This window comes from Vanellus vanellus (genome assembly GCF_965231255.1).
Source record: "Vanellus vanellus genome assembly, chromosome: 2".
NCBI classification, from domain to species: Eukaryota; Metazoa; Chordata; class Aves; order Charadriiformes; family Charadriidae; genus Vanellus; species Vanellus vanellus.
Window position 1 is genome coordinate 58,342,952 of NC_138906.1, and position 27,983 is coordinate 58,370,934.

A 27,983-nucleotide genomic window follows, 5' to 3' on the forward strand; every position below is an offset into this window, starting at 1 on the left:
GTTTCCCATTCCTTTGCACTGGAAAAGAAACACAGCTTGATGTTATGTTATTTTAAAAGGTTGTTGTGTTTTTTGGTTCGTTTTTTTTCTCCTGCGCTTACATGTCGAATATTTTATGCACACCGATTAAATGCAGCACCAGTTGCTGTCGTTTTTTCTTCTTGGCCAGGGCTGTGAGGGAACAAGCTGAAGATGATACACTGTTTCCCTTCGTGTTTTACCTTAAGCCTGGGTCTGTAGTAGACGTGAAACATCTGTGCTGAATGCTGCCTAGGAGGAGCAGTTTCTGGAAGCAGATGACATTGTTGTAGGGTTATCTCACTGCTCAGTGTGTCTTCTGCTAATAGAAACTAGCATTTCTTTAAAAAAATAAAATACAGCATGCATCAAGGAAGCATGTAGGCTTCCTTCTTCTTCAGGTCCTGCAAACAGGATCAGGGTATGGTCTGCTGTTATTGCTGCTATTCTGCTGTTCTTGTGGATGATTTGGTAGAGTTTGTTTGTTTGTTTGTTTGTTTGTTTTCTGATAATTGGTTTAGTAACAGTTTTGAAAAGCCAAGTCCCAACACTGCGTTGGACTATTTTACTTCATCTCAGTGAGCTTGTGCTTCAGAACAAACTTATATACTGTTGGCCTCACCGTTTGTCCAGTTGGGAAACTGGATTACGACCTCATAGCCTCAATTACAGTGTTATGTTTTCCCTAAGTTCTTTGAACAATGAGATTATTTTTTTTTTAAAATATCATGGATTCCACATTTCATAACCTACTCCCATCTGTACTGTGCATGTACTTTAAATAGGTTTTGTTCCTGGTTGAATACTGCCCAGGCAAAAATCCAGATCTTAAAGCCAGAGTAAAAATTATGACTCCTAAGATTTCCCTTAGTGGAGCAATTTTGGAATCAAAAGAGCTTCTTGTTGTGGGAAACTTTCAGCAGCAACTGCCTTTTAATGAATAACGCTAGAGTGGAAGAGAACGCTCTCTTCCATATGGTTGCTTGATCCTTTTTCTGCAAGGTGACTCTAAGAACGGTGGTCGTGCAGTGGGCTTTCGATACCTATCTCTGGAGCCCTTTCAGGATGCTGTGAATTCTGTTTCTTTTCTCTGTGTCCCCCATTCCTAGCAGATTCAATGTGGTTTTGTTTCTTTCTATGGATTGGTTACAATGAGACCTGACAGTGCAAAATTTTTTTTTTTTTTTCAACAGGGTTATTGACTCAAAATGCCACATTTCATGTTTGAAAATAAATTAATGGTTTAGCTCAGGGATGATGATGGTAGTGTTACCTGAAGGGCGTTAGTGGAGCTAGCCCCTCTTTCCTTTCTGGAGACTGAGATTTTGTGAGATGTGGTGGACAGAGAGACTACCTGGTAGGTCTTTGCCATTTCTAGATGAAGTCAAAACGTGTTTGCCGACTGATATTTAAGGGATTCCATGTATTCCACTGTCTTTATTTTCCTGTTATGCTGCAGCCAGTCCTCCCCAGCTTCATGGACGAAGCCCAAAGGTTTCTTTCCGTAGCTCTTGACAGACAGTCCTTCTCTTGAAGCACAGTATGTGGCACAGACTGACTTCTCATTCCTGCCTGCGCTCCCTGTAGCGCTTTTAACTCTCTTGTCACTGCTCCCCTTTGAAGGGGCGAGTTGTTTTACAGGTGCATGGGAGTACTGCACTGCAGTGAGTTTCATAATGTGTCCACTAAGAAAAATATTCCTTTGGAAATACGAGGAGATTTAATCATGTTCTCTTTAAAGCAGGAAATAAAAAAAAAGAAAAGAAAAAAGAGAGAGGAGAAAGACACCTCGTGGCCACTTAGAAATTTTTTTTCTTCACTATGTTGACAAAGAAATCTTGGTCCCCTTTTCTGTGTAGAGTAGATTATTTTTATTTTTTTGTAATCTTAAAGTCTGTTGTCCCATAATCTTAATTCAACTTCAGGAAAACATCCTATTTCAGAATCTGAAAAATCCACTTAACTGAGGTGATACCACTTTCCTATTGGAAGAATGCAGATCACTGTTTGTGTGCTACGGACTCTGGAAAAAGAATAAAAAGCTATTACTACTAATTTCTACACCGTTTTGCATCTATTGGAATTGCCTACTGCCTTGTGATGTTTTGCAATAGGCACTTGGCTAAGCATTCATTAACCGCGGTTCAGCTCTGAGGGCTATTTTCAATACAGTTGCAGAAAAAGCGCTATAAACTAACTGGCAGTGGCATTTAATGTGGTGGGGCAGAGCAATACCTGTATTAAATCAACTCGGGTATGGCATGAGATTTAATAGCAGTCATCTAAAAATAGCATATAATAACAATAAAACCAACAGCATTAGCCCAATATGTATAGCTTTAATCTCTCACTGCTGTGCAAGGGCTGGCGGGAATCTATTGGCTAATCCCATTTCAGCGCTGGTTACGGAGAGAATAGGTCAGGAAATCCCATTGCTGACCATCATTTCCAGCCGTGGATTGTTCCTCAATTTCAGACAGGCTCCCAACATCCAAAGCCAGCTGTGTGTAACATTCCCGCTGCTTCTCACAGCAGCTTTCGCAACAGCTGAGTGAAGTTAGCAGGGCTGGGCCAGGGCAGGGTGAACAGTGAGGCTATGATTTCCTCAGGCGTAGTAATTTCCCATTATTCCTTTGTCAGCGTGTACCTGAAACTTTGGTGTTGAGTACGAATATTGCCGATAACCAGAGTCATGCTCCTTATAGGCTCTGGGGATTTTTCTTCTGACGAGTAATGCGGTACTGTCTCTTTCTGGATTAGCAGGGAGGTCACGCAAGTTGGATATGAACTCTTTCTTCCTTGCTCCCAGAGCACTTGCTGGCATCTCTTGACTAGGATTGCCCAGAAGAGCCGCAGACACAGGCAGAGTTTAACTTTTTTCCAAATTGGAAATTCTCTTACACCGGTTTCCCATACTGCTCATACTTTCTAAGAGTCTTAAGGCTGGTAGGGGCAGGATACTGATACGGCATGAAAGCCAAAGCTACATGCCCTCTTTTTGGAACCAGCTATAACACTGGAGGAAAATTTAAGTCCTGGGTATTCATTATGTCTCTTTTTCCAGCGTTACTGCCCCTTTGGATCCGCTGGCAGACAAGTTAACGTGATCGGTCTCAATTCACATCCAGCTGGTTAGCAGAAACCTTTTAAATTAGTGGTTTGATTTAATCCAGCTGATTTTGCGTGGGGTGAGTTGGACTTGCTCCTGTAAACCACGCTGCCAGAAGGTCAGAGGGGAGTGATGCCAAGTAGCTTGGAAGCTGTGACCCCTTGCACTGACACAAGTGTGTCTGGAAGATTGCCCGAGCCATATATCACTTACATGAAGGGATTTGAAGCCTTTTGCCAGGAGAGCTTTTATAACCAGGTCTTGGGAATGTGAGTAGCATGGCAGTAACCATGCCACATGCTGCCTCTCTGTTTTTGCTTAACTTTTGCTCCGGAGTGCACCAAAATGTTTTGCATCCCTGGCATAAAATTGTCCAATTTCTTAATTGGAAAGAAAAAAATACATGCAGTTCAAGCTATCTGACTTCATTGTTTATTTTAATTTTCTTTTTCTGTGGATGCTTAATGGAAACCTCAACTTTTATGCTTCCCTAGGGATAAGTAAGGAGCAGCACCTTTTTCAGGCCAGGTGCTGTTAGAACCATCTACTATCCCCCTGCTCTTAGCCAGTGGGAATTGAAGGCTAGACTTCTGATCTAGACTCTCCCTTTGGGATTCACGTATCGCTCCCACATTCAGGGAATGGGCATTGGAGACTGGGTTTAGTTGTGTAATTGGTACTGATCGGAGTCTTGTAAATTTTTCTCCTATACTCTGATTTATCATGTATATTTGAAAGAAGTTTTTTTCATTTTTCCCAACAAATTAACTTGCTGAATAGAATGCAAAATCCCTAAAGTTTTTGGGCAAAATCCTGATTGTAATAAATTATTCGGAAACCATGATTTTTCAGGACTTCAGATCTTGTTCTGCTCAGTCTTGGAAGAGCCTATGTGGGTTTGATTGTTAAATCCCATTTCAGGAGCAGCTTAACAATTAGAAATCTCATCGAATGTCCATAGCGTATAAAGTTCCAAAAGCCTAAATGACTCTGACCTTGCAGAACCAAATGTGGCTAACTTCAACTAGCTTTAAAATTCCAAGCTTTTGCAATCTTAAGCTACTTGCAGGGGAACAATGAGTTGCAGTGGGGACCCACCCCAAGCATTTCTGCAGAAAGCAGCAGAAACTTCAGATCCAAGAAGACAGTATCTTTTGATTATATTTCTTTCAGGTGAGGTTAGGCAGAATAAAAATTTATATTGCGGTACAAAAATGTGTTATTAAATTCTTGTGAGGATTTGGGAAGGTTGTGTGCTTTTAAACAGCTTGTGATTTGTGGGCTATTACCAAACATCTCTCTTTTAAAGACTTGATAGTCCTAGAAAAATGTATGGGACCGCATACATTGAGAAGGTTTATGCTGATCAGATGGGGCTGTGCACTGGGTTATGTGATGTGGAAAGTGTTTGTCCTGGACATAGCTCGTCATGCCTCTTAGTTTGACTGTTTACGTATATATACATAGTGGTTTGGAGGAATAGGCTGGGATGCTTTGTGTGGCTCAGATTACTAAAGGAGGTTTTGTTTGACTGCCTAGCTCTGCTCTTCCCTTGGGGCTGTGAAGGGAATGGTTTTCTAAAGGAAGAAGAGCTATGTGGATGAATACAAGTCATGTGAGATGGACTTTAGTAGAGTCTAGAAGGCAGCCTGTGCTATAGCAAAGCCTATTTAGTGAATAGGCTAATAGGCTAGTGAAAGCCTATTTAGTGAATAGTGTTTGGAGTCCCCTTCTCTGGAGATTTTCAAGACCCGCCTGGATGCAGTCCTGAGTAATGTGCTCTAGGCAATCCTGCTTTAGCAGGGAAGTTGGACTAGATGATCTCTAGAGGTCCCTTCCAACTCTGAAAATTCTGTGATTCTGTGAATCCTGACCTACCTGCTGGCGTACCACCCAGGGTGGGGCTTCACCATGTCCCAGCATCAGTGGAGGTCCTGGCTTCCATCCAGGTGAGGGAGGGAAAAGGAAAACCAAAACACTGAAATTATGAGACCTCCTTGAGGAGGTGGAGAAGGGCTCCCTGGACCGCAGGCGGTAGCTGCCCACCACATTTTGGTCCCTGTGTGGCCCATAGCTCACCGGCTGAGCTGCTTCGGGAGCTGTGCAGAATCAGGAGCCACTGCCACGGTTGCATCAGTGCCAGCCATGGGAGAAGGCTTTGGAAAAGGGATTCAGCTGCCTCGGTTGCTGAGATCCAACCACCACAATTTAGATGGTTATCTTGATAAACTGCATTTCTGTGAGAAAGGGGAAAAACCCTTCATGGAGGGTAGAGTCCAGTATACAACGGGCACAATACACATGTTCCTGGATGTCCTTGTTTATGTCCTCCTGTGCTCTCCCTACAGGAAAGATCACTAGTGACTTTCCTGTGTCCAGTGTATCATTCTCTTCATTATCATCTCTTGCTCTTAAACTCAGTGGAGAGCGGGTTACCAACACTCGAGGTGAGAAATCTACGAGACAGAATTTGTCTCCTGTCTTCTTAAGGATGAGGCTTAAAATCATCTGAACTTTGACAACCACTGCAAAAGACTTGTCAGAAATTATTTGCATGGCTTTCAGTGGCTTTCATTGCAGCAAGAAGCTGTTGGTTTTGGGGTTATTTTTGTTGTAACTTGAAGCTTAAAGTTTATCGAGTTTCTGGTATGAAAGGTCAATTCTGTTCTTGCAGGCGTTTCTTTTAGTCACTTTTAAGACAGACGGCTCAAGATGGTGCCAAAAGATAAATGATACCCGAGTGAAAAATCTAATAGAATTGTAAACATACATATATTTGTTTACATATAGTGTAAACATATATATATTTACATTATATCTACAATATTCATGTATACATATATACATATGCATTTATGTTGCTTAGTCCTGTGGGGTGTTGTAGTCGCGGTGCTGTTGGCAATTGCTCTCTTTCACCTAGTCATTCAGATTTCTTCTGTGATGCTAATATGATCTATAAATAAAAACAAAACCCTCTTTAATTAATCTTGTTAAGCACAAGGCGTGATCCTGCAGTCATACTTCAGGCGTAGCCTCTCTGAAGTCAACAGCAGTTTTGTCTGTAGAAAGACTTAGAAAAACCCAGCTGTGCAGTCAAAAAGATGAGTAAGGTTGTGAAGAGTATTTAGCTGAAAATCCAAGGAGGGGCCAGCACTGCTTAAGAAATCATGAGCTTTCCTTTCCTTGGGTTTGACACTGGGGCCCTGGGGTTTTCTGTCTTGTGAACACCCTGGTTACTTCTGGCGTGAAAGGAAAGTCACGGCATTTTTTTAGTTTCCTTTCTGTTTTCTCTCTCTTGCTCATTCTTTTCTCTTTCCGTTCCTTCAAAAACATGGTGGAAAAGCTCTCAGGAGAGCCTTGATTTCTTCTAGGGAAGTAGGTGAGGCAGGCTCCCTCCTCCCGAAGCAGCTGACATTCAGCAACATAACCCTGCGTTCAACCAGCATCAATCTGTGGTCCTATTAGTAGAAGCAGGCACGTTACCCCCCACCCCCCCTCTGAATAAGGCCTTTGGGCCCCAAACCTGGGTTTTTTTTCAGAGAGGGAGCTTCCTGTGGTGTTTCATCAAAACCAGAGGCATTGAGCAAGGCGGGGAGGAAGAGCGAGAAGCATTTCAGCTGGCTCCGTTTCAGGCTCAGGGGGTGAGCAGGGGACCCCTCTCTGGGCTGTCTCAGCAGACCCCCCGTCCGGGCAGGCTGCAGGGGATGCCGAGCCAGGCGCGTTCCCAGCCGGCAGCGCTTTCGCAGCCTGCCATTGGGAGGAGGCCAGAAAACCTGTGCTTGACTTTTGGCCGTAACCATCTGCAGAAGAGTAACGCAGTGATTTCCACTTAGCAAGGGAAAAAGGAGGAGCGCACTAAAAAGCTGCTCTGTGAAGTAGAGCGGCACCTCCTAAAATAAAGCCTTACAAGTGAACTGCTAAGCTTTTGTTTTTAAAAAAAGGAAATATGCATATTAAAAAATCCTGTTTCAATATCCCAGTGCTGTAGGTAGTGAATTATATGTTTGCATTTCAGCAGTGTCTCTAGGTTACGTAATATTTGTCATGTCATCAGGTTTTTCTGTGAAGAAGTCCTGATGCACCTTGTATTTGCGTTTCTGAAAGAGAAAGACCAAAACCCTCAAACCTGTGTGTATTTGCAAAAGGCATTTCCTGGAATTTCAGATTTGGCTTTGGTTGTTGGGTATTATAGGTTGAGCTAAGGTTTATTAATTCCAGGAAAATACCCAGTGCCAAACTCATTATTATTGTTATTACCTTAATATTATTCTTTACGCTTGAAAATTGCCACCAGGGAAGAACAAGGAGGAGGGTAACACTTGATTTTATTGATTGTGTTTCCTCATTGAGTTTGGTTTTGATTTTTTTTTTAATTGTTATTTGTGAGATTTTTCATATGCTTCTTGCTTGAACTATGTGAAGTTAATGACATTTGAATTTATTTCCTGAACTCGTTATTAACGTAAGCTTTTCATTATAACACTGAGAGAATAGCTGTGTTGCAGTTGAATACATCAATATTCGGTATAATTGATGCCTTTCGCACAGGAGGTTGTCTTACAGTATATGTGGGCATATAGTATCTGTGCTTTCAGAAAGACCACGAGGAGATGAATATTGGTTCATTTATTTGACTTCTGCCATGTGGTTTTTTTTTTCTGCTTTTAATTTTAAGAGAAGCATGTTTTGAAGATATCTTTTTGTTATTATAGAATAATAATGTGTATAACCCGTGGGTTATCTGTAATAATTAAAAAACAATTTCCCTATTAATGTTGCCATGCAACCATGATTTAATAGTGTGAGACAACATGTGTGTGTGAGCACATACATACATACATCTACATGTAAAGTGAGATGAAGGAATGCTGACCCCAGAGCTCTTTCTCCTCCCAACGGCTTCCACGTCTCTGATTTTCCCCAGGGTTATCGGAGAACGTGGACTTATACACACGAGAATGCACTGCTGTTATTAAACTTACCTTAATATTCCTATGCACAGATCATGAGGTGATAATAAAGATAAAAAGATAGGTGTTCATACACAATTTTTTCGAAATAAAGGTGTAAGCAAATGCAATGCACTGCATTACAACAGTGTATGTAGTTTGGATATATGTGTAATGGTATGAAGAATATAGGAACATGCCAGTGTATGATTCTGGACATGCTTTTATTTTTGACTCTCAAGACTTAATTTTCCTTTCTGGATAACTGCATTGTGTCTGGACAGGCACTTAATCCAACGAAATTTCTGCAGTTTTATAGAAAAAAGTTGGGTTTTTTAGGAATAGCACACTCTAAATTACTGCTGAATTTAGTTGAATGAGTGTCAGAGATACTTAATGTAAAAGTTTTTATGGTTGCTTTTTAACTATATCACTGCGGAGTCAGAAACCTGATTTTCCCTTAGACTTTATTGTCCTCAGGGTTTTACTATGATTTTGTATGTGGAGCTTGAAGGACACTGTGAGTACATGGAAGTTGCCTTAGGCTTAGTAGTATATTAGTGTACATACTGGCAATGTAGTATTTTCAAAAAGTGTGTCTTCACATTTTTATAAGCAAAGGTTTTATCTTCGTTGGCAAACTAAGTAGGCACCATTTTGTAATGCTTTGTTATGTGTGGATTGTGGCTTTTTTTCCCATTCTGCACCTAAGTCTCCATTTTCATGAAATTATAAATGAAACTTGAAAAGCATTGTGTCAGTGTCTTAACCTGGTGGACAACTGCCAGTCGTACCTTTTGCGGGTTTGTTTTTTAAGATGAGACTTGTAACCAGGGGATGCCAAAAAGAACGTATGCTGTGTTCAATCTTCTTTAAGCATCTCTTTTGAGTTGAATTTCCTATCACAGTTGACTCACAGTCCAGTGGTTATGTATGTGTGGGCCACTGGCTGCTTGGCAAAATCACTGGACCAGACCAGTAAATGTACAAATTCTAAAATATGGTGCAAGTAGATGGAGGAGATGGAGTTTGGATTAGATTTCCTCCAAGTTTCAGCTTTGTATTTGGCTGCATTAATATCTCAGTGACTGTTCCTGATACTGTGGCACTTCTACCCAGCACTGGGATCCCACTGGAGAGGAGCATCTGGACCAGTGCTCCAAACAGAGAGGAGGTTGCCGAGTCCATTTTCCCTTTGCTTTGTGGATGATGGGAGTTCAGCTGGCCAGCTTGCTTCCCAGTTATTTTTTTCCTGTTTACTTGTTGTCCTGTTGTTGGATGCAAAAAGCTGTTGCCAGCATCATGCCTGGAAATGACCCTCTGTGCCTTTAGAAAGGAGAGATTTGCATCTCTCGGAATAAATGAAAAACAGTATTGCAAGTGATGGCAACAAAAGATGTGTTTTTCAAGGTGGCTACCTAAGGCAGCAGCTGAGGAAGGCATCTGGTAAATCGACTGAGTGGAGTTAAGGGAAGCAATGAATTTTTTCTGCTATCCTACTGTCTGTGGTAGGAAGCAAAGAAAAGAAAGGGTTGCTTCGCACCATGTTTGGTCAGGCTGTGGCACTCCTCGCTTGAAAAGCCACCAGATCAAGTGGGTGCTAAAAAAGTGCACGACTACTGAGGGAGATATGAAAGTTCATTGAAAAGGAGTACACAGAGTGTTAGGGAGTACACAGAAATTAACTCTGGGTCAGGACATCTTTGGATCAAAAACGTTTGGAGGCAGGGAGAATATTTTGGGGGTAATAGCCCTGTATGATTATCCTGCTCTCTTACACTTCCCTAGGTACTCAATTTGGCCACTGTGGAGACAGTTTACTGGGATGGAGAGCTTATTCATCTTCCTCTCAGCCTCTCTGTGTGGCTGTGAAGATAATCATATTTTGCTTATGCATGTGCTGAGCAGTAACCAATCTTTGAAAAGCCAACAGTTCCTACTGAAAGGGAACAGACGATACAAATAAGTATGGGGATGCGCTTTTGTACTGTTACATGCTGATTTATTTAAATCCCATTGACACTGAATTTTAGAATTGTTTAGATTTCTGTTGCAAAAAGTGAGCAGCAGGAGTGGCACCAGGATCCCAAGTCCCTTGTACAGGCTCTCTGACTCGGTTTGCTCCCATCCAGCATTCCCCTGTTGCTAGGTCTGGACACCCATGCTTGTAGTGCACCTCCTGTGGTCTTTCTCCTGCTCCGAGACATTTCTGTACTGGAGATAGGGCTGGTTAGCTGGGTATGTCTGTCTGTGGACCAGCTCTGTTGGACCCTCAGGGGCAGTGGTCCTCCTTGGGCTGCTGCTTAGCTAAACTGGCTGTGCAACCCATGGCACTGGTTCTGAAAAATATGAGTATGAAGTGGTCTGTGTGATTAGAATTCACGTTAGGAGTGACAGTTGTCATCCCTTAAAATACTGATCTGGAAAACTCATGCAAAAGTAAATGGCATGTACAAAAATCTACTGAAAAGACCCTGCAAACGTAAGTGTAACCTGCGTGTGCTTGGCTCCTCAACCGTAATATCTACTGATGGTAATAACCTGTGGGGTACAAAATACCTGCTGTAATGTGACTGTGCTCAGGTCATTTGCAGTGTGGGTGTTACTGATTTTGGCTCTAGGAAATAGTTTCTTTTGCTTGGCTGCAAGTACACAGTTCCTTTTCTATTTTGCCTTGTGCCTTGCTAAGGAGTGGGACAGTGTATGTGCGTGTGTGTGGATGTGCGTGTGTATGGAAGAAGGCAGCTGAGAAAATGTTACAATATGAATAGACCGAAAATATAAATACTTCTGAAAACACTGTGTCTACTCAGGGATCCTATATAACCCTAATCCTTCTCCAACTGAGGCAGTATAGTCTATTTTTTAATCAAAATTAAACTTTTGGTGGAATTGATGGAATAGTCAGAACTTCTGAAAGTGGAATGATTGGTGTTTCCAGTTGTGTCAGCTCTTTGATCCAAGAGGAAAAAAAAAAAGTCTGAACTTTATTATTACCCACTTTAATTTTTTCCCTTTTTTAGTTATTTATTTATTCTTTTCAATGCAGCAGCCATAAATCTATCCATATATATTTGCAGGGCAAGGAGTATAGCAATAGGAGCAACATATATTTTGGGAATATCTGTGAGGTCAGAGAACTGTGAAGGTACCAGATGTAATGCGATATCTTACCAGCTCCGATACAATCATGATGTGCCTTTGTCCCATTTCCCATCTGAACTGCCTATGGAGGAGAAAATAAAAATTATTAGGTTATGGTCATGAATGGAGCCAATGGGTTAATCCCAGTTTGAAACCACTATACTTCTGTCTGTCTGCCTCAGCTGGAAAATAGTATGAGCAGTAGACCTCAAATGAAGTTTGATGTTAGCTTTTTTTTTCTTTCTTTCTTTTTTCCCCAATGACTGTACATAGTTTTGAAATGCTGCATGCAAAGACGAGCAAGAGCAAAGGGGCCTGTTTATTGTTCTAGCCAGAGAGTTCCAAGCAAGGAATTCTTTCTCTTCTACTCCAAGCAATAATTACATTTTTCCACTATAGAAAGTACTTGTTATGTGAAAGGCACTTGTGTTTTAGTAGAAGTTATGAGCCTGATTCTTTAGTGAGGATTACAAAGGACAGGTGAAAACTGAGTCACTGGAATGGGTTTTGTTTGTTTTTATTAAGCTTGAACTCATACAGGCTTAGAAAGATAGTAATTTCTAGGTTACATGTGTTACATTAAACTATTCAGGAGGTGAGTTGAGCTTGCAAAACTCCCCTGTATTCCAAGCTTGATGCTTCACGTCTTCACGTTTTTAGTAGTTTTTTAACTGTGGCGTGACATTAACTGCCTTATCCTACAAGCAGGCAGCCCTGTTGTCCTCACTTTTCTTGGTCCTCTATAGAGAGGAAGTGACACGGCAAACAAGAAAGTCCACTTTTGAAAGACAACTGATCATAATGCAGTCTTAAATGAAGTCGTCTTGTTAGAAGTACCTTGTCATTGCCTAGCATGCTTTAAAGGAAAGGACAAAAAAGAAGATCAATTTGCAAGAGGGAGAAACCAGAAGGAGTTCAAGTGCAAGCAGGGCTCCTTGCCATGACCCACTAAAGATGTTTTGTGCTTAAATACCATGAAGGACAGAGAATTTAATCTGAGTCCTTCCCACAAAAAGAACGCTTTTCCTTTTTTGGTAGAGAGTGAATGAACTGACTTGGAGCTGGTACTGATCTTCCTCCAACATTTCCCAGATCGTTCTTCCCCAGAAGCACGCAAATCCCATCCCAAAGCTGCCCCCAGCCTGAGCTGAGCCTTAAAAGCAAGGAGGAACATTGGCAGAAAGTGGTTGGGGGAAGGTCTCAAGCCCTTGCGTGCGCCTCCAAAGTTTCAGATAGCAAAATGTCTAGCAAACGGCATGACAATAGGCTTCGTTGGGAAATTTCTAGTGCCTGCAGTTAAGGTAGCTGCTGGCCTCCTTCTTGCAGCCTTTCAGCTCAGGTAGTTCCTCCTCGATGGGATCTAAGAAGTGTTAGAGGTTCGTGGGGATGGGAGGGAAAAGGCAGCTTGAGCTTTCTGGCCCTGGGAAAACATTTGGTTTGGGTCGTGTCCAGGCGTTAGAAAGGCCTTCTGGAGCCTGAGGTTATCCTGACTGGACCAGCAGCCCCCTGCACTGAGAAAAGAGGCATGAGTGCCAAGCCTGAGCTAATGTGTCTTCCCTGGGGCATGGAGGTAGCTGCAGGGGCCAGAACCCCAGCGTGAGTTCCCGGACTGATGGAGTCAGCAATGGTTTCGCTTCTCCGATGCTAATTGCTGCTGGGGGGGGGAGGGGTGACCTCAGAAATGCAAAGTTGTCATGAAGAGCCGTATTCCAAATAATACATATTTGCTCCGATGAGAACTATTTCCCTCTATTAACTGCTTTTGTACCACTGTCTGTGGAAAGGGTATAAAGGCAAGAATAAGGCTCTCATCTCTATTCCAGACTTTTATGAGGCATAGTAAAGACATCATAGGGAAAGTCTGGTGTCTCCAGACATTACTTGCCTGGACAACTCCACTGGGGACACTGATCATCCACCACTGTAAAATAGTCTACCATCCTGTACTTGGGGGACACTCTAGCAGTTTATCCTAAAAAACAAGCTCTGTGACTTAGTCATACAGCCCACTGTGCCCAAATTTAAAGGGCATTCCTTATGTTATCAATAACACCCAGGTAATGCTGAGGTTGCTCCGGTGGATGAGCATTGTACGGGCAGGTGGAAGTCTGACCTTTAAGTTGCTCCTGCCTACTGGTGGAGTATATGTAGCCATACATTAACACATATGGAAAAGTATTGTACAGTCAGGCCTGACCAAACAGTGTAGCTGGAACGTGGCCAACCTCTCGATGAACAAGGGACAGCTGACCTAACAGCTCTGTGGGGATGGTGGATCATGGTGATGTTCCCTGGATTATTTCCTGTATCTTGAAGAAATTAAGTTTAGCAGTTCTCAGCAATAGGGGAAAAGAAAGATTTAGCTTGAGTAGTAGAGTGAAAGCTGATGTAAGTCTAATTGGTCTATTAAAAATGAGAGTTAGTGTGGCAGCAAAGGAGGTGAAACTTGTCAGGGTGGCACCAAAATCCCCCTTTCTCCTTTATAGCTTCACCACTTGCCCTGCAGGTCACTTAAAAGATGGGAGAAGCAAAAACATGATCGCTTTTGTTGACTGTTTCTGAAACTTGTTTTGGGGCAGTAAAATTTTTGCTGCTTCTTCAGCTTTTGAGTGAGACGTTGTGCTTTAAAAATCTGCCGCTCGAGCTTTTCACAAGTTTAAGATAAATGTTAATGAGAGAGAGAGAGAGAGAGAGAAAATAAGAATGTTGGGGAATATCCAGTAAATAGAAAAGTTTTTCTCTCTCTCTCCCTTTTTACTCAAAGGTTTGCTATGTTGGCTGGGATTGGTGAGCTCATGATCTATAAATAGGTTCCATCCAGGGAGGAGAGGGAAGAGGCGGGAGGCTCTAATTAATTATATAGAAATAGTTGTTTTCACAAAATAAGCAGCAAATCCAAGATGTTTGAAGCCAGGCTCACTGGGCTTGGGGGTGGGGTGTGCCTACAGCATTTACTAGTGAGATCATGGAATAGAACAGGAAATCTCTCCCTAATGCCAAAGAAAACTCTCCCCCTCCCCCCCAGTTCTTTTAATGAAACAACTGTTGAGGTTCCCCAACCCCCTTTCAAACCTGTTTTCTGATAATGAATCAAAGGATTGATTCATTACCAGAATACAGATCCAGATGCCCCGCTCCCCCTTTATATGCACATTTGGCTGTGTGCATGTCAGCGTATTCGGGTATGTGGTTTTGCTTGCTCATGTAAGCGCTGGATGACGAAGGTCTTCGCTGGTGAAACAGCAGTTTGTGGAGCTGTAGAATTTGTGGTGTGCAACATTCACATTTGCTGGTTTGGTTTGTTAGGGGAGTATCTGTGCGTCGAAAAGTAAAGGAAAACTGTCAGTCCCTGTGACACCTTTAAAACAGACCTTTGCAATGCACACAAAATCTTTTTATTCCATTATATAATTTGATTGGATATTCAATGTTCTTCAATCATTGCATTCAAGAGGTTAGGTAGATGCTAATTTCATGATAATGTCTAGCTGAGCAAGTCCGTATTGAGTCTACATCTCCCTTTCTGAATATTTTTCCTCGCAGGTAATGATTAACAGTAGTTTTCACACTATATTTGCTATTGCTGCTGATCTATCACTGACTTGTTACTTGCGTTCCACGCATGTTTGGAAATTATTTACAGCAGGAGAAACCTGCAAAGCTTAGGCAACGGAGCTGTTATGTTAAAAGAGTAAAACCCATCTTAATTTATTTCCATCATGAACATCTTTTTCCTCCTTATGTGTGACTCTGTCACACTCTCTCCTTTGGCAAGTGGGGAAGCGCACACAGAAGAGTTTCTGAATACAAGAAGTTTGCTTGAAGTTGCCGAGTAAGCCGCATGTCAAAAAACAGAATAAAACTCATGAGATTTTTGCTCTGAGAGCAGAAACTCCTTGAAATGCACATGATTTTTTTTTTTTTTTTCTGGACCTTTGATTGCTTTTAAAGCCATGGCCACCTGTGCCAGACCACTGCAGTCCATCTTCAAACCAACTATCAGTAATAGGTTTGAGAGTTTTTTTCCCCAGGCTGTCTTGCACACTGCCAGCTCATGAGAGGCTCCGTGGCCTTCCCGGGTGGCCCGGTGCCACCCCACTGCCTGGGAAGCTGGCATCAGGAAAGCAGTGCAATCCCACCACCACACGCAGCTTTCCCTGATCCTTCCTCTGTCTGGCTCCCAGTTTATGCAGTGTTGGGAGCTGGGTGTTGATGGCAGTAGGTGTTTGAACGCTTTGTGCAAAAAGTGAAAAAAGGAAAACCAAGCCCCCGAACTTCTGGCTGAGTTTGTGAGATACTGAGATTTCCAAATGTGAGCAAATTGCTGATACCTTTGGCATTTGCTGTGAGCTGAAGGAGTTAGCGAAGGTCTGTGCCTGGTGGGGTCCAGCCCAGAAACACAGAGGAAATATTAACTGTTCAGCAAACAGAGAGTACTGCTGACAAAGAGGCAAGACAGGCATCAGACCGCTAGTTGTGTGAATAAAACAGAGACCCAAAGGGCTTTCAGGGATGATAGTCAGAGCAGCTTTTAAGAGGTATCTGAGGTAGATCAGACCCACAATTTCAGTCATTCCAGATTATTTTTGCTTGAATTGTTGTACAGCGTGAGGAAGAGTTCCCAGTCAGTAATACCATTGATCCTCTTTGTCTTCTTGCAGTTTTAAAATACCCAGCAAAGTCCCATTTTGAAGGAAAGCATGGTATCTGTAGAATTCTGTGTTAGAAAAACCAAGCTGTTATATGCACAAGAAGGGGACTCCAAGATTAAATTACTCTGAGCTGCACTTGCTCACGGTCATAGGGAAACTCAGCCTGGGTCAGTCTTTTTATTTAAAAAAAAGTCCCCAAGCTTTCAGGAGCTCAGGCATCCCTAATTGCTCTGTACATGTGCGTAACTGTGACCCACTTGGGTGACCTCGGTTGTTTTAGAAAGAAAGTACATCAGTATGCTCAGGGGTGGCTATTAAATGAATTGACAAATCTTCATATCCTTGAAGCCTCAGTGAAGGCATTAAGAGGATTGTGAGGCGGGGAGAGATAAGGGTAGAAGCAAAATAAAAATTACGTTATCAAAACCCTAGGGAAATCCACATTGGGAAAAACTGTTGATAGTGCAACTGAAGGGTTTAGACCAAGATTATGAAGAGTGATCTGAAGAAGCCACCTCAAACATCATCAAAGACGTGAGCCTTTATTTTAGGTTCCTGACATGGGAGGTGTTTGTGCTACTCAGCTTTGCTAGCTAAGGCGTGGGAAGCAGATTACCAGCTGTGAACAGACATATGTTCAGTGATATCTCCCAAAAGTAAGAAGCTCTTAAAATGCAGTTCAGGTCTATATAATTGTTCTGTTGGGTGGAACAAAACATCCAGATGTTCATCTAAACTCTCATTTGAGAAAGTGTCCCCGTTCACCAAAAGTACAAGTTGGAATTACTGAGGTATAAGTATGTGCTTTAAGTCAGGGTCCATGATGAGAATAAAAAACTGTACAAATTTAAAAAAACTGTATTTTTCCCTGTGCCTGATGTAAGCCTCTACCTTTGATGCAGGTCAGAGAACCCACATTTGTAAATAACTAGTGGGGGGAGTTAGCTGGAAAGTCATATATACTGGAGAGTATATAGGAGGTGCATAGTATCTAACTTTTGAGACTTACCACAGTGTGAAGTAGACGGTGCAAGTAAACTTCCTTTGTGATATTTTCTTAGTGCATTCGGTTTAGGACTTCTCGGATGAGGATACTGTTCATGGTCCCCTGTGGTGTCAAGTGTAATGGTTCACAGACAGGAGTTACAGAACAAGGAAACCAATAACAACAAGAAAAGCAATAACAAGAATGTGTGCTCTGGCAACAAGTGCAGGGTTCCTCAGTATTCACTCTTGTCATTCTTCCTTTGTACCCTTTGGAAAACGTGCAGCAGCATCAAAAAAACTAACAAGTTAAATAAATTCTCAACATCTTCAAAACCAGTGTGTTCTGCCAACATGTCAAGACTTCCAGGACATTTTCTCTTCTGTTCCAGAGCATATGTGCTAGTAGCCAGGATTTGCAGGGGAGACTTTTTTCTATCTAAACAACAACAAAAAAGCTTTAATTTGAGTATAGTTAAGGAAAGAGAAATATAAACTGCTGGTAAATGCATTTTCTAACAAGTTGGGGTTTTTTCTTTCTAAAAAAATATACGGATTATTTTAACAATTATGCAATAAAGATATTTTCAGTGCCTTTAATCCATTCAAAAATAGCAGCTAATCAGGAGAGTATTTAAAAGGGTGAGGTCAGCTCTGGCACAAGTAATCAACAGTATTCAGAGTAGTACTGAACTTACCCTAAGTTCAGAAATTAATATAACTTTCTGTTGACTGTCTTGGTATGACTTTATTAAAAAGAAAATCAGTTAGAGCCATAGCTGGCACATCATTCTGCAAGTTAAGTATTGTTCTGTTGCATCTCCCCGTTGACATTTCAGATGTAGCATCTACTAGTAGCCTGTGTGCTTAGAAAAGCAGACAGCTGGCAGGCCATAAATTGAATTCACACTTTCTCTGTGAGAGCACTGGTGAGTGCAAAATAACACAAGTGACCTATGCTTTTATATTTGTTTGCTTTTGGTGATAGTCATAATTTGGAAGAAGAGTTCTCAGATAGATAAAAGCCTGGTACTGAAGATTGTTGAAGGGGAGTTAACGGGCTGGGGGAGATTACTTAAGGAGATGCTTGAGACCAGGAGCTTGCAACCAGTCATAGGTGGGGATGAGCGGTGGGAGCAAGTAGAGAAAGCGTGCTGATGACCTTATCAGTTCAGAGGAGTTGCTCTACCTTTGGAAAAGAAATGAATGACCCTAAGGGTGGGAAAAAGAAAAACAGAATATGGATATATGAACTGCCAGATCAGACTTGGAAAGGTTGGAGGGTTTTGGTTGGATATAACTGAGGCAGAGGAGCATCAGGGTATATTGGCTGATCAATAAGTCATCACATAAGAGCTATGCAAGACTGCCTTGGGAAAAAAAACACATGCAATCTGATTTGAAAATGGTAAATGGTTAGTCAAGTTGAAGCTGAGGAATTTTCAATATTTTTCTTCAGGCTGTGCCATTTCACATGTGGAGGCTGGTTTTGGTCATCCACATTCAGGAAGAGCAACACGTTAATTAGGAGCAACATGTTCCGTTGGTATGTCGACATGAAGACTATTCCCAGAGGCAGTCTGTGACCTGTGACTGTGTTTTATCCAGAGCCAGGCAACCTTTCTTCCACCAGCAGTTCTCTCTTACTGTTTTCTTAAGGCATACTCTTTTCCTTCTTATTCAGTCTCACATTCGGCAGTTAACCAAGTTGAAAAGGACCCTTCAAGGTCGAAGTAAACAATATTTAAGAAATCTTCTAAAAATGTTTGTTTCAGGAGGAGGGGGGACAAATGGCAACTGTCTTTGAGCAGGGTTTGGTTCTAATAAGGGGCCTTTTCCAGGATCATACCTAAAGTAATCTGGTCTTGTGCTCCAGCTGGCACTGATCCCACCTTGTACCATGAGAACATTGGGCCCATGAAATACTATTAAGAGAAGATAGGCTTTTAAAGTGCCAAAATACATGCAGTGAAAGACTTATTTGGTATGACCTGTTCTAGTGCTGACAAACTATTTTCTTAGTGAAAACCTACCTTATGTGGCCTGAACTTGTAGTTCAGTTATGATCTCTGTGTTAGGGAAAGAACAAAATCTGTGGTAGTTCCATGTGTTATATCCTCAGATAATCAGCTAGGTGAAGCCAGCAAGAGGATATTGCTCTCAAGTTATGATAATGATCCTGTGATCCAGCATCCCATCTATGTGGTTAAAATGCTTTACTCTTGTTGAAATGCTTTCTAGACCAAGCTCAATGCATTGTTTTAAGCATTCAGCTTGACCTAGCTTGTCTACCTGTCTGAAGCAAATTACTCTGTGAGCCCCTTACTTTCTTCTGGTAAGGTATTTGAGTTGTTTTGAGCAGTAAGGATTTCACTGCCCATAGTGTATGGGTTAGGGACAAGAATAGGAGGAGACATTGCTCTGAGGCATATCCGACATTATGAGCCCGTAGTCAGATATACTCAGAGCTCCCATGTTCACCACCTGCCCTATTCTGCTGAGACAGGTACTGGCCAAAGATGGCCATGGAGGAGACAGCTGGTGTCACCCAATGAAGACTGCATGGTGCACCAGGTGAATATCTGAAACAGCAGAGAGATGGGGAAGAACATGATCGTTGCTGAAATTTCTCTTCCCAAGTCTTAAATTTAGCAAACAGCAACATTCCCACGTTGCTGCTTCTATGCACTGTATTAATATGATCATTACCAGCTTCCTCCACTGGATAGTTGAAAACACATAATATTTACACTTCAAAACACTTATATCCAAAAATAAGACCATTTTGTTACATCTCTGCTCATATACCCAATTACATCCCCCATGGATTATGTTTGACAGCATTGTGCTACAGAATTTAGGTTGAGTTATTGTTTCCCTATGTGCCCCTTATACTGGAGTTAGATCTTGACTGTTATCAGGAACTTTTCTTTCTGCCATAAAGGGCTTTGAGAAACAGACTGTGAGCCAGCCTGAGCTTCATGTTTCTCATAGCCAGGTCTGGATTTGTTATGCAGTAATAGTGCAGCTATTTGGCTAATTAGCTCACTATTTATCTGATTGACTCTTCTAAGAATATGAAATGCTGTGAAATGTTTCAGAAAGAAAACAAAGTTTTCCAGATAAAGCTTCACACTGTCTCGTTGGAAGGGAAACTTCCAACCCTTTTGGCTATGTTTGCTAAGCAAACTAGAAACTGCTATGAAAACTCATGCAATAAGCTGTGTTCTCAGCTGGGTGTTATTGTCATAGAGAAGGACGGCACACTAAAAGCGTTACCTAACATCGGCAAGAAGTGGCATCTGAAATTTCTGGAAGCCCTGAGTTGTGCTGTTTCTGTTCCCTATTTGCTAGATAAGACACCACCGACCCTTCAGTTTGCTGGAATAGTGTGAAAATTGAATTTATTTAGTGCTTACAGAGTGCTCATGTGTTACAGAGCTGAACACCATAGGAAGCCGCATGAAGAAACAATTTTCTCTTTCTCCAAAACAGTGGTCTGCAAATGAAGGCTGAAAACAGACAGTGAGCAGTGAAGGAAAAAAAAAAAGTTTACTCATTAGCTGAGCTTCTCCATCCTAATCACACAGCAAAGCAAGAAGTCCATGGGAAAAGTTTTCTGGGTAGCCTATGTAATTTCGAAATGTGCAGAAGGCTGAACCAGTGTGGTGCAGGCAAACTTATTTCTGCTGTTTTCTAGCATTGAACAGTTTGGCTTTGCAGCATTAGTAGCATCATAGAATATCTCGAGTTGGAAGGGACCCATGAGGACTATCGAGTCCAACTCCCCACTCCTTGCAGAACTAGCTAAAACTAAATCATATGACTAAGAGCATCGTCCAGATGCTCCTTGAACTCTGACAGGTTTGGTGCCATGACCACTTCCTTGGGGAGCCTGTTTCAGTGACCGACCACCCTCTCAGTGAAGAACCTTTTCCTAATCTCCATCTCAACTTCAGTGATGTTGTATTAATATTGAACATTAAACTGGATGGTATGCTAATGAAGCCAGAAAGTCATTCAAGTCAATCTTACTGCATCCATTAAGCTGTTGCAAGCAACAACAGCAAAACCAGCCAATGCAACATTATCTGTCATTTCCTTAACAGGCCATTATAAAACTACTGGCATCTGCCAGCCTGCTGTCAGGGCTGCAAAGGCAGGCAGCCGCCGACAGGCAAAATGAAGAAGTACTGCACTTCTTCCATTATCAAGATGAGAGTTCTTTTTGTTATCGTGTTTTTTGACGTCTCTGAAGTGATATGGCCTTGCGGAGAGGAGGCAGCCTCTTGGGTCTGTCTGGTCACTGTCACCACCAGACAGCTATGTAAATAGAAACTCCTCTTGAATGAACAGAGGTTGGGAGTTGATGAAAGAGAGTTCATAGGTTGCCACAGTTAGACAGCAAGGGACATTTGAACAACACGAAACCAAGAATGTTCCCAGAGGAAACAGCTGTGAAATTGTTCATTTGGCTACGCAGCTGCTCAGAGTTTGTGTTCACTTGATCACTCGCAAAAAACTGGAGAACCTCCCAGATTGCCGAGAGGAAAAGGCAAGTGAAGGGGATGCTTCACCATGAAGCACTTGTTCTGCTGTTTCGTGTTAAACGGAGGAGAAAATCTAACGCAGCATATGAGGACAGCAGCTTTGTATGATTGAAGCTCGATATTTGATTTGCTGGGCAGTGCCATCTTTTGTATTTCTGAAAAGAGAAGTCTGCTGAAGATTACAAGGAAACAAATCCATAAAGAAGCTGAATGTGGAGGCTGCTGTTCTGGCATTTGGGTAGTACTGGAGTAATATCAGGCATCTCCAAGCATGCATGGATTTTCTCTTTACGTTACTTTCTTTTCATATGAAACCAGTGAAGTACTGTCTGAGTCAGATAAGAACGGTAACATTAGGGCTATAGTTTTCTATAAATGTGTGCCCTGATTTGAAACATGATTTTGAAGATAAAGGAGACCTTGTCTTTTAGATATCACAGGAAGCAGTTAAAAGATCAAGAATCTGAATGATGTCAGACTCTTAATTAGGATAATAGTAATGTCTGTAGAGCTCTGACGCTGTGCTCTGGTCAGAACGTAAAAGGCAGAGAGGCATTTCCTGAGATGCTTATAGCCTGAGTCAATGGTTCAGGACCACATATGCTTGTTCCAGCTGAGAATGATACTCATGTAAATGCTTAATTTTAAGTGTGTATTTAAAGCAGAACTCATTTGAAGTAACTTGGGAAATGTGCATGAGGAAGCAGAGCCTGGGCTTCACAAACTGCGGTAGATACCAAAAATAGATCAAATAAATTATATGTCCTATAGCTAAGAGATTCTCAGCTACACATCTAGAATAGAGTTAATTTCTAATTTAGATATCTAAATTTAGGCATTCGTATTGTAGCTGCATAACATCAGTACCATAGCTCTAGTGATGATCTAGTCAATAGTAGGGTCTAGGGAGGTATTCAGCCCAGTCTAAACTAAACGTACATTTGGTCTGCTGAACCATTTTCTACATCCATTGACTACAATGGAAGCACTGACACCTAGATCATGTAGGTGCCTACACAGCAGGTGATTGCCAAAAGTGCGTATCAGATTCTGGAATTGAATCCCAATCCTGAAATTTAATGAGGTGAAGTTGTCCAGTGATAGAGTACAAAACTGTTCTCTGATAATCTGGAGATGAGGACGTGCTAACCTGGAGCCAGGCACTTACTTTATGGAGCAATGAAACACTTTCCATTCAGTAGAAGCATTTCTGTTGTTTTACTGAAGTCATCAGTCAAGCGGGATAGGGCCGCTCTAACCATTCTCATTTGTATTATTGACAATGTTCATAGTCTGTCATTGTTTAGCATGAGAAGAGCTTCATCCCCCTGCTTTATCTATGCTATCACTAAAGAAGGTTGGTATCCATATCAACGTAGTTCACCCTGTGGACCTTAGAAAGAGATCAGGACAGTGAATGACACCAGGACTAGATCAACATTTTCTCCTGCATCTGTGTGTGGCATGGTTTGGTCACTGTCGCCCAACACAGTTCTCTCTCTGTGATACTGGTACCTGGGAAAACTGCCTTGGGGGACCTGTGTTCTGGACCAATTGAAAGCTGTCTTCTAATAAACAGAGTTTATTAATGAATGTCTGAGTTATCCAAGAATTTGGGCTGGTCCTGTGACTCTAATGTGTTTAGTCATGCAATATTTCCCTGTGGTCTGTCTCTTGGAGCAATGTTCTGATGGATGTCTTCTTCACAGTGCTGCTCTGACTGAGGTAAAGTAAGGAAGTGCAACACTGCGCTTTTCCTTATTCAATGAGTATTCATTTTCTGGGAATAACAGCACTATGGTGGGAAATGTTTAGTTTTCTACAATACTTCATCACAATGGTATTTCTTAGTAATTCTCTTTTTCTCCCTGAATCTATCATCTCATGGTCTTTCTTATTTTCTTACAGGAGGAGCTCGGCATTGCCTGTGAGTTGCTGGAGTCAGACTTCCTCAAGTGCAGCGTGGGATTTCCTTTCATGAGATCAAAATCTAGGGTAACGTTGTGATATCTGCGTTTGCAGAGTGATGGTCCATTCACTTCTTTGTCTCCAAGGAGTGGCTGGAAGGGCAACCGCTCTGTTAAATGTCTGTGACTGATACATTTTGTAGCTTTCCAACCCAGCTATCCAAGCCTTTCCGGTTACAGAGGGTAGCTGTCCTGATTCCCACCAGATGGAGTCAATGGCAATACCCTGCACACTGCAATACAATGCTCTTGAAAAACTATACAAGAATTGCATCTATGAAAAACTTACATATTTCCTCTGCAGAAAATTAGAAAAGGGCTCTTTTATTTATGGTGCCTTTTTCTGTTTTTATCTTTGTCTTCTCTCACATTAAAGTGCAACTGAATTTGTACGAGTTACAATGAAAATGTCTTAATGACTTTTTCATATTATGGTCTCCTGGTAGCTTTTAAAGAGGATTTTTTCAGTAGTAGTAGATGAACTCTCATAACATTCAGAAATCCAGCAGGGCTCTTTCTGTCACTAAACTGAGCTGTACAAATGACCAACCAGGAAAGGTGATAAGATGAGGAATAACTTCAGGATGACCTGAAGAAAATGAGTCTGAATTTTTTCAGAAAATTTCAGTTTCAAAAACTGGCCTGAATGCTGCTTTAGCTTGTGTTGGTTGCTCCAAGTCTCTGTGCAGGCCTATGGCATGATCTTTGTAGCCCCAAAAGATCTCTTCACCAGCAAGTAACATATAAGTTGGCGCTGAGGTAGTTTCAGGTAACAATCCCCTTGAACTGGAAGTGTCCTCCCTTGGCAGATTTTCACAATGAAGGAAAAATTGGACTCTAGTATTTGAACAGAGGCACACTTGCTAAGGTTTAAAAGCTACTCTACAGTAGAGGAGGCTCTCTTACATGTATCAAAATATGCTCCTTTTGTACAACTAGGCCAGTAAAAAAAAGTGAAAAAAAAAAAGTGAAGTTTCAGAATAAATGTATATTCAATGTCTCTAAATACTGCTTTTTCTTTGCACAGTACGAGTTCAGTGTGATCTTTGACACAAGCCATTTGTCTGGGCAGGAAGAAACGCTTACCTTCCTTGTCACTGCCCAAAGGTAAGGCAACCTTTCTACGATTTGATGACTTGGATATTCTTTGTCGCGTGAAGTGTGCATTGTATCTGCTGGACAGTTGTGTGATAGTAGTTGTAGACGTGTGTGTGTAGTAAATGAGGTTAAATTACTGGAGCTAAATGCGTGTATTTTGATAATGTAGAGGAACCATGTGATGCAGCTTCCTGAAAAATGAGGTAGGATCATACTTGGGCTTTCTTTGCCAGGCAGTTGCAATTCTGAAGGAGCATTTTGTGTTCTCTCAGTCAGAAGGCCTTTGTGTTTTTGTGCTCATCCCTTTGGGCCCTGTATCAAGCTCTGCTCAGCTCGGCTGCGGTTGACGATCAGCACCAGGCAGACCCATTTGTTCCGGCATTTGAATGAAATAAGCATGCTTGGATGCAAACCAAAAAAGAGAAATGCTTTCATCAGATGGTGAGGGATCTCACTGACAGTTTCCAAAGTTGCATGTCTATTTTTTCCCTCTTGATTTTCAGCGAGCTATGACAGACTGAGTGAAACAGCTGAGTAGGGCACTTCCCCAAGGGCACTTGGAGCATGCATGGAAGTAGGGTGATGCCAAGTATGCATGCGTAGGGATTTTATCTCGGGCAAAATAAAAGGTGACACACATACTCTGTGCCTCCTAAGATGATGTTCCACAAAGAAGCAGACTCCATGGCTGATTCAGTCACAGGCACTGTCAGGGTGTATATGGGAACTGACAGTAGTACAGTTGCATTAACCTGGGCATAAACTGATGCTCTGACATGATGAGTGTGTGACTGGTTCCTGCTTCCACTTACTGCGTGAGTGGACCAACTTCATAGCCTCCTCTGTCAAAATCAGGATCTCCAGCCTGAATTCTCCTCCCCAGTTTGATGACAGCTCACCAACCAGCTGGAGATGAGAGATGAGATGTAGCAGTTGCTGAGTGACTGCTCTCATAAGGCGTAGTCCTCCCCTGCAGTAACAGCTGTAGGTGGGAACAAGATCCTGCAGCACGTGGAGCTGGTATGAAACACTGAAAGTGAGACCTCGCATCAGAGGGGCAAGACCATGTCTTGCACGTTAGAGAAGTTTTATTCTCCATGAGAGGTTCCTCGTGTGTTCAGATGACCCCGTGATGCTTCTAGGTCAGGGAGATACATCGGTATTTGCTAGGTGAATGCCAGCTGGTGCAAAGATAGGTCAGCACTGCTTCAAATTTGCCAAGCCAGTGTTTTCCAGATTGTACTGCTCATTTCCCTGCTTTGGATAGCACAGGGCTTTCCTCTGTAACCTCACTCCTCAGATTTCTGTGCCCTAACAGTGAGCAGGGTTAATCAGTGCCATTAGATGGAGCAAAGAAATAAATAGTGGCTTGTACACATAGCGTGAATGCTCAGAGGGGTTAAGAGAAAGTTTCTCATTTCAGAAGGATGGGTGGGAGGACAGTTGTGTTTTGAAGGATTCAGCTGAACTTTCAAAGACAACAGGGCAGGTCCCAGTGCCAATTACCCTCATTTTCTCTGTGACTTTGGGAAAATCGCTCAATTCCCTTGCTGTCAAATAAGTGTAACAAAATCTTTCTGCCACAAGAGTTGCAGGGAGCCCTGGGATAAAGTCAGTGATAAGGAAATGGAGAGGAAGTGTCTGTGCTGTTGGCCAGACTGCAATGAGCGGGGACATTGTTTCCACACAAAACTGGAGCTAGTCTGGCAGAAATGGCTGGACACAAAGAAGCTATGCCATGCTGTCACGGGAAAGTAAGTATTGCCCTTTAAGTGGCCACTTAAACCTGTCCCTTGAAGCTGCAAATTTGGCGGTAGCATCTGTAATAAGAGACTGGTTCAGTAGTGGGAGGGATCAATTGGAGAAAGGACTAAACATTATACTAAATTTATTTTTTTTGTTTAAAAAAACCCAAATGCAGTACTGTGTTTCCTGGCACATACTATTTTTCTAGAGCTATATTCACTGAGCTATATTCTCCTTTTCTAACAGTACCTTTGCTCCAGTTGAAAGAGATAAGCACATACCCATGAATCCTGTATGGAATTCTACTTGCTTATTCTGCTTGCCACCATGGTATCTCAGTATTTGTGTTGGATGAGAAATGTCTCTGTTTTGGACTCTTCTTTGAGCCTATTCAGAGGAAAAGCTTTTATTAAATGTTTTTTGTTTTTTTTTTTCCTGGGACTGAAAGTTTGTGGGTTTTTCCATCTGGGCCACAGTTTTATTAGCAGACGTGGCCAATGTGTCAGTTGCAGAAAGCTGAGCTGTATCTATGCATGTATGTAGCTAGCATGCTCTGTTTTTGTAATCTGAGCAACTCATCATCTGCGTGGTATTGGTTGGGATGTTACTGCCTGCTCTTGCTTCAGTGATACTGTCCTCAAATAAATAGAATCATCTCTTTTGTTTTGCTAGTTTGATTTGTGAGTAAATCCAACAAACTGCAAGGCAAAAGTGATTCCAGAGTCACTGCTGAAGAAATTCTTTCAAGACATCTTTCAAGACTGTTCTTCTGAGTTGTCACCCGCCAAGCAGACTGGCCATCAGAACTAGAATAATTACAAGTTTGCATGTTGGACATGTGTTTCAGGAACGTTTCCCAGACTTCACACATACGTGTTCACACTGAAATAAACTGACTCAAATGAGAGATGATTACTTATTTTTCTCTTTCATCCTTCTGCTTTTGACCAGTTGAGGCATCTGCCTTTGAAAAATGTAAAGTAGAAGTGCTTTCATTTTGGCAACTAAATACAGGCAGAGAGGGTCGAACTGCTGAGAGGTTACGTCCAGTTCTGTACGAGTGTCTCACCTGAATTGGTGCTGTGGTACAGTGCAGGTACAATGAAAACACAATTTAATTTACTGAATCACGACTCTCTGTGGGCTGTGTGTATCCCTCCCAAACTGACGTGCAGCCAGGCTGGGAGAAAATGGACCCTTGCGTTGGAGTCTAAATGTCCTTGTTTCTCTCTGGTATGTATGACGGCTGCTGTAGTTCAGTACTGCTGTTTGAAATCACGCCTTGCTCCAAGATAGGTTTTTCATTGTGAGCCTGATCATGTCGCAGCCACAGAGGAGCAGCCACAAAACACATGCATTATGTGCGTGCCCTCTCTCTAAGGTGGAATGAACAAATGTAACTCTTAATCTTTAAGAGGCTTCTTAAGGAGAGCTGATATCTCTCGAAGGAGAGACTCGGAGTACAAGTCAGAGAGATGGTAGCTGTGAAACTGTGTGATATATTGCAAAGGCTGTCAATTTACAGCATGTTTATTTTGTCTTTCTGGCACAGTGGAAACCTAGAACGCACTGAATCTCTGCATGATAATACTCTAACCCTGTCGGTGCCCCTGATGCATGAAGTGGACTCATCTATCAGTGGGTAAGTACCAGTCACCAAATGAAAACAACAAAAATAATAATAATCCTAACAATAACGTCTGAGTCTCTTCCACTGAAAAACTGAATTCTTCTCTTTGTTTACATGTAGCCAGACTGTTGCTTTT

The 27,983-nt window shown here is 41.9% G+C and overlaps 1 protein-coding gene across 1 annotated transcript in view; it reads left to right on the plus strand.

The window, feature by feature from the left end:
• Positions 1-27,983, plus strand: part of ITGA9 (integrin subunit alpha 9) — a gene marked incomplete at its 5' end in the record, with an annotated part of 226,891 nt that overhangs the window by 151,326 nt on the left and 47,582 nt on the right. The window contains 3 exons of the mRNA XM_082480032.1: positions 23,315-23,401; positions 24,401-24,480; positions 27,770-27,859. Coding sequence (XP_082336158.1) covers positions 23,315-23,401; positions 24,401-24,480; positions 27,770-27,859 — 257 coding nt within the window. The remainder of the gene's footprint in view (positions 1-23,314; positions 23,402-24,400; positions 24,481-27,769; positions 27,860-27,983) is intronic.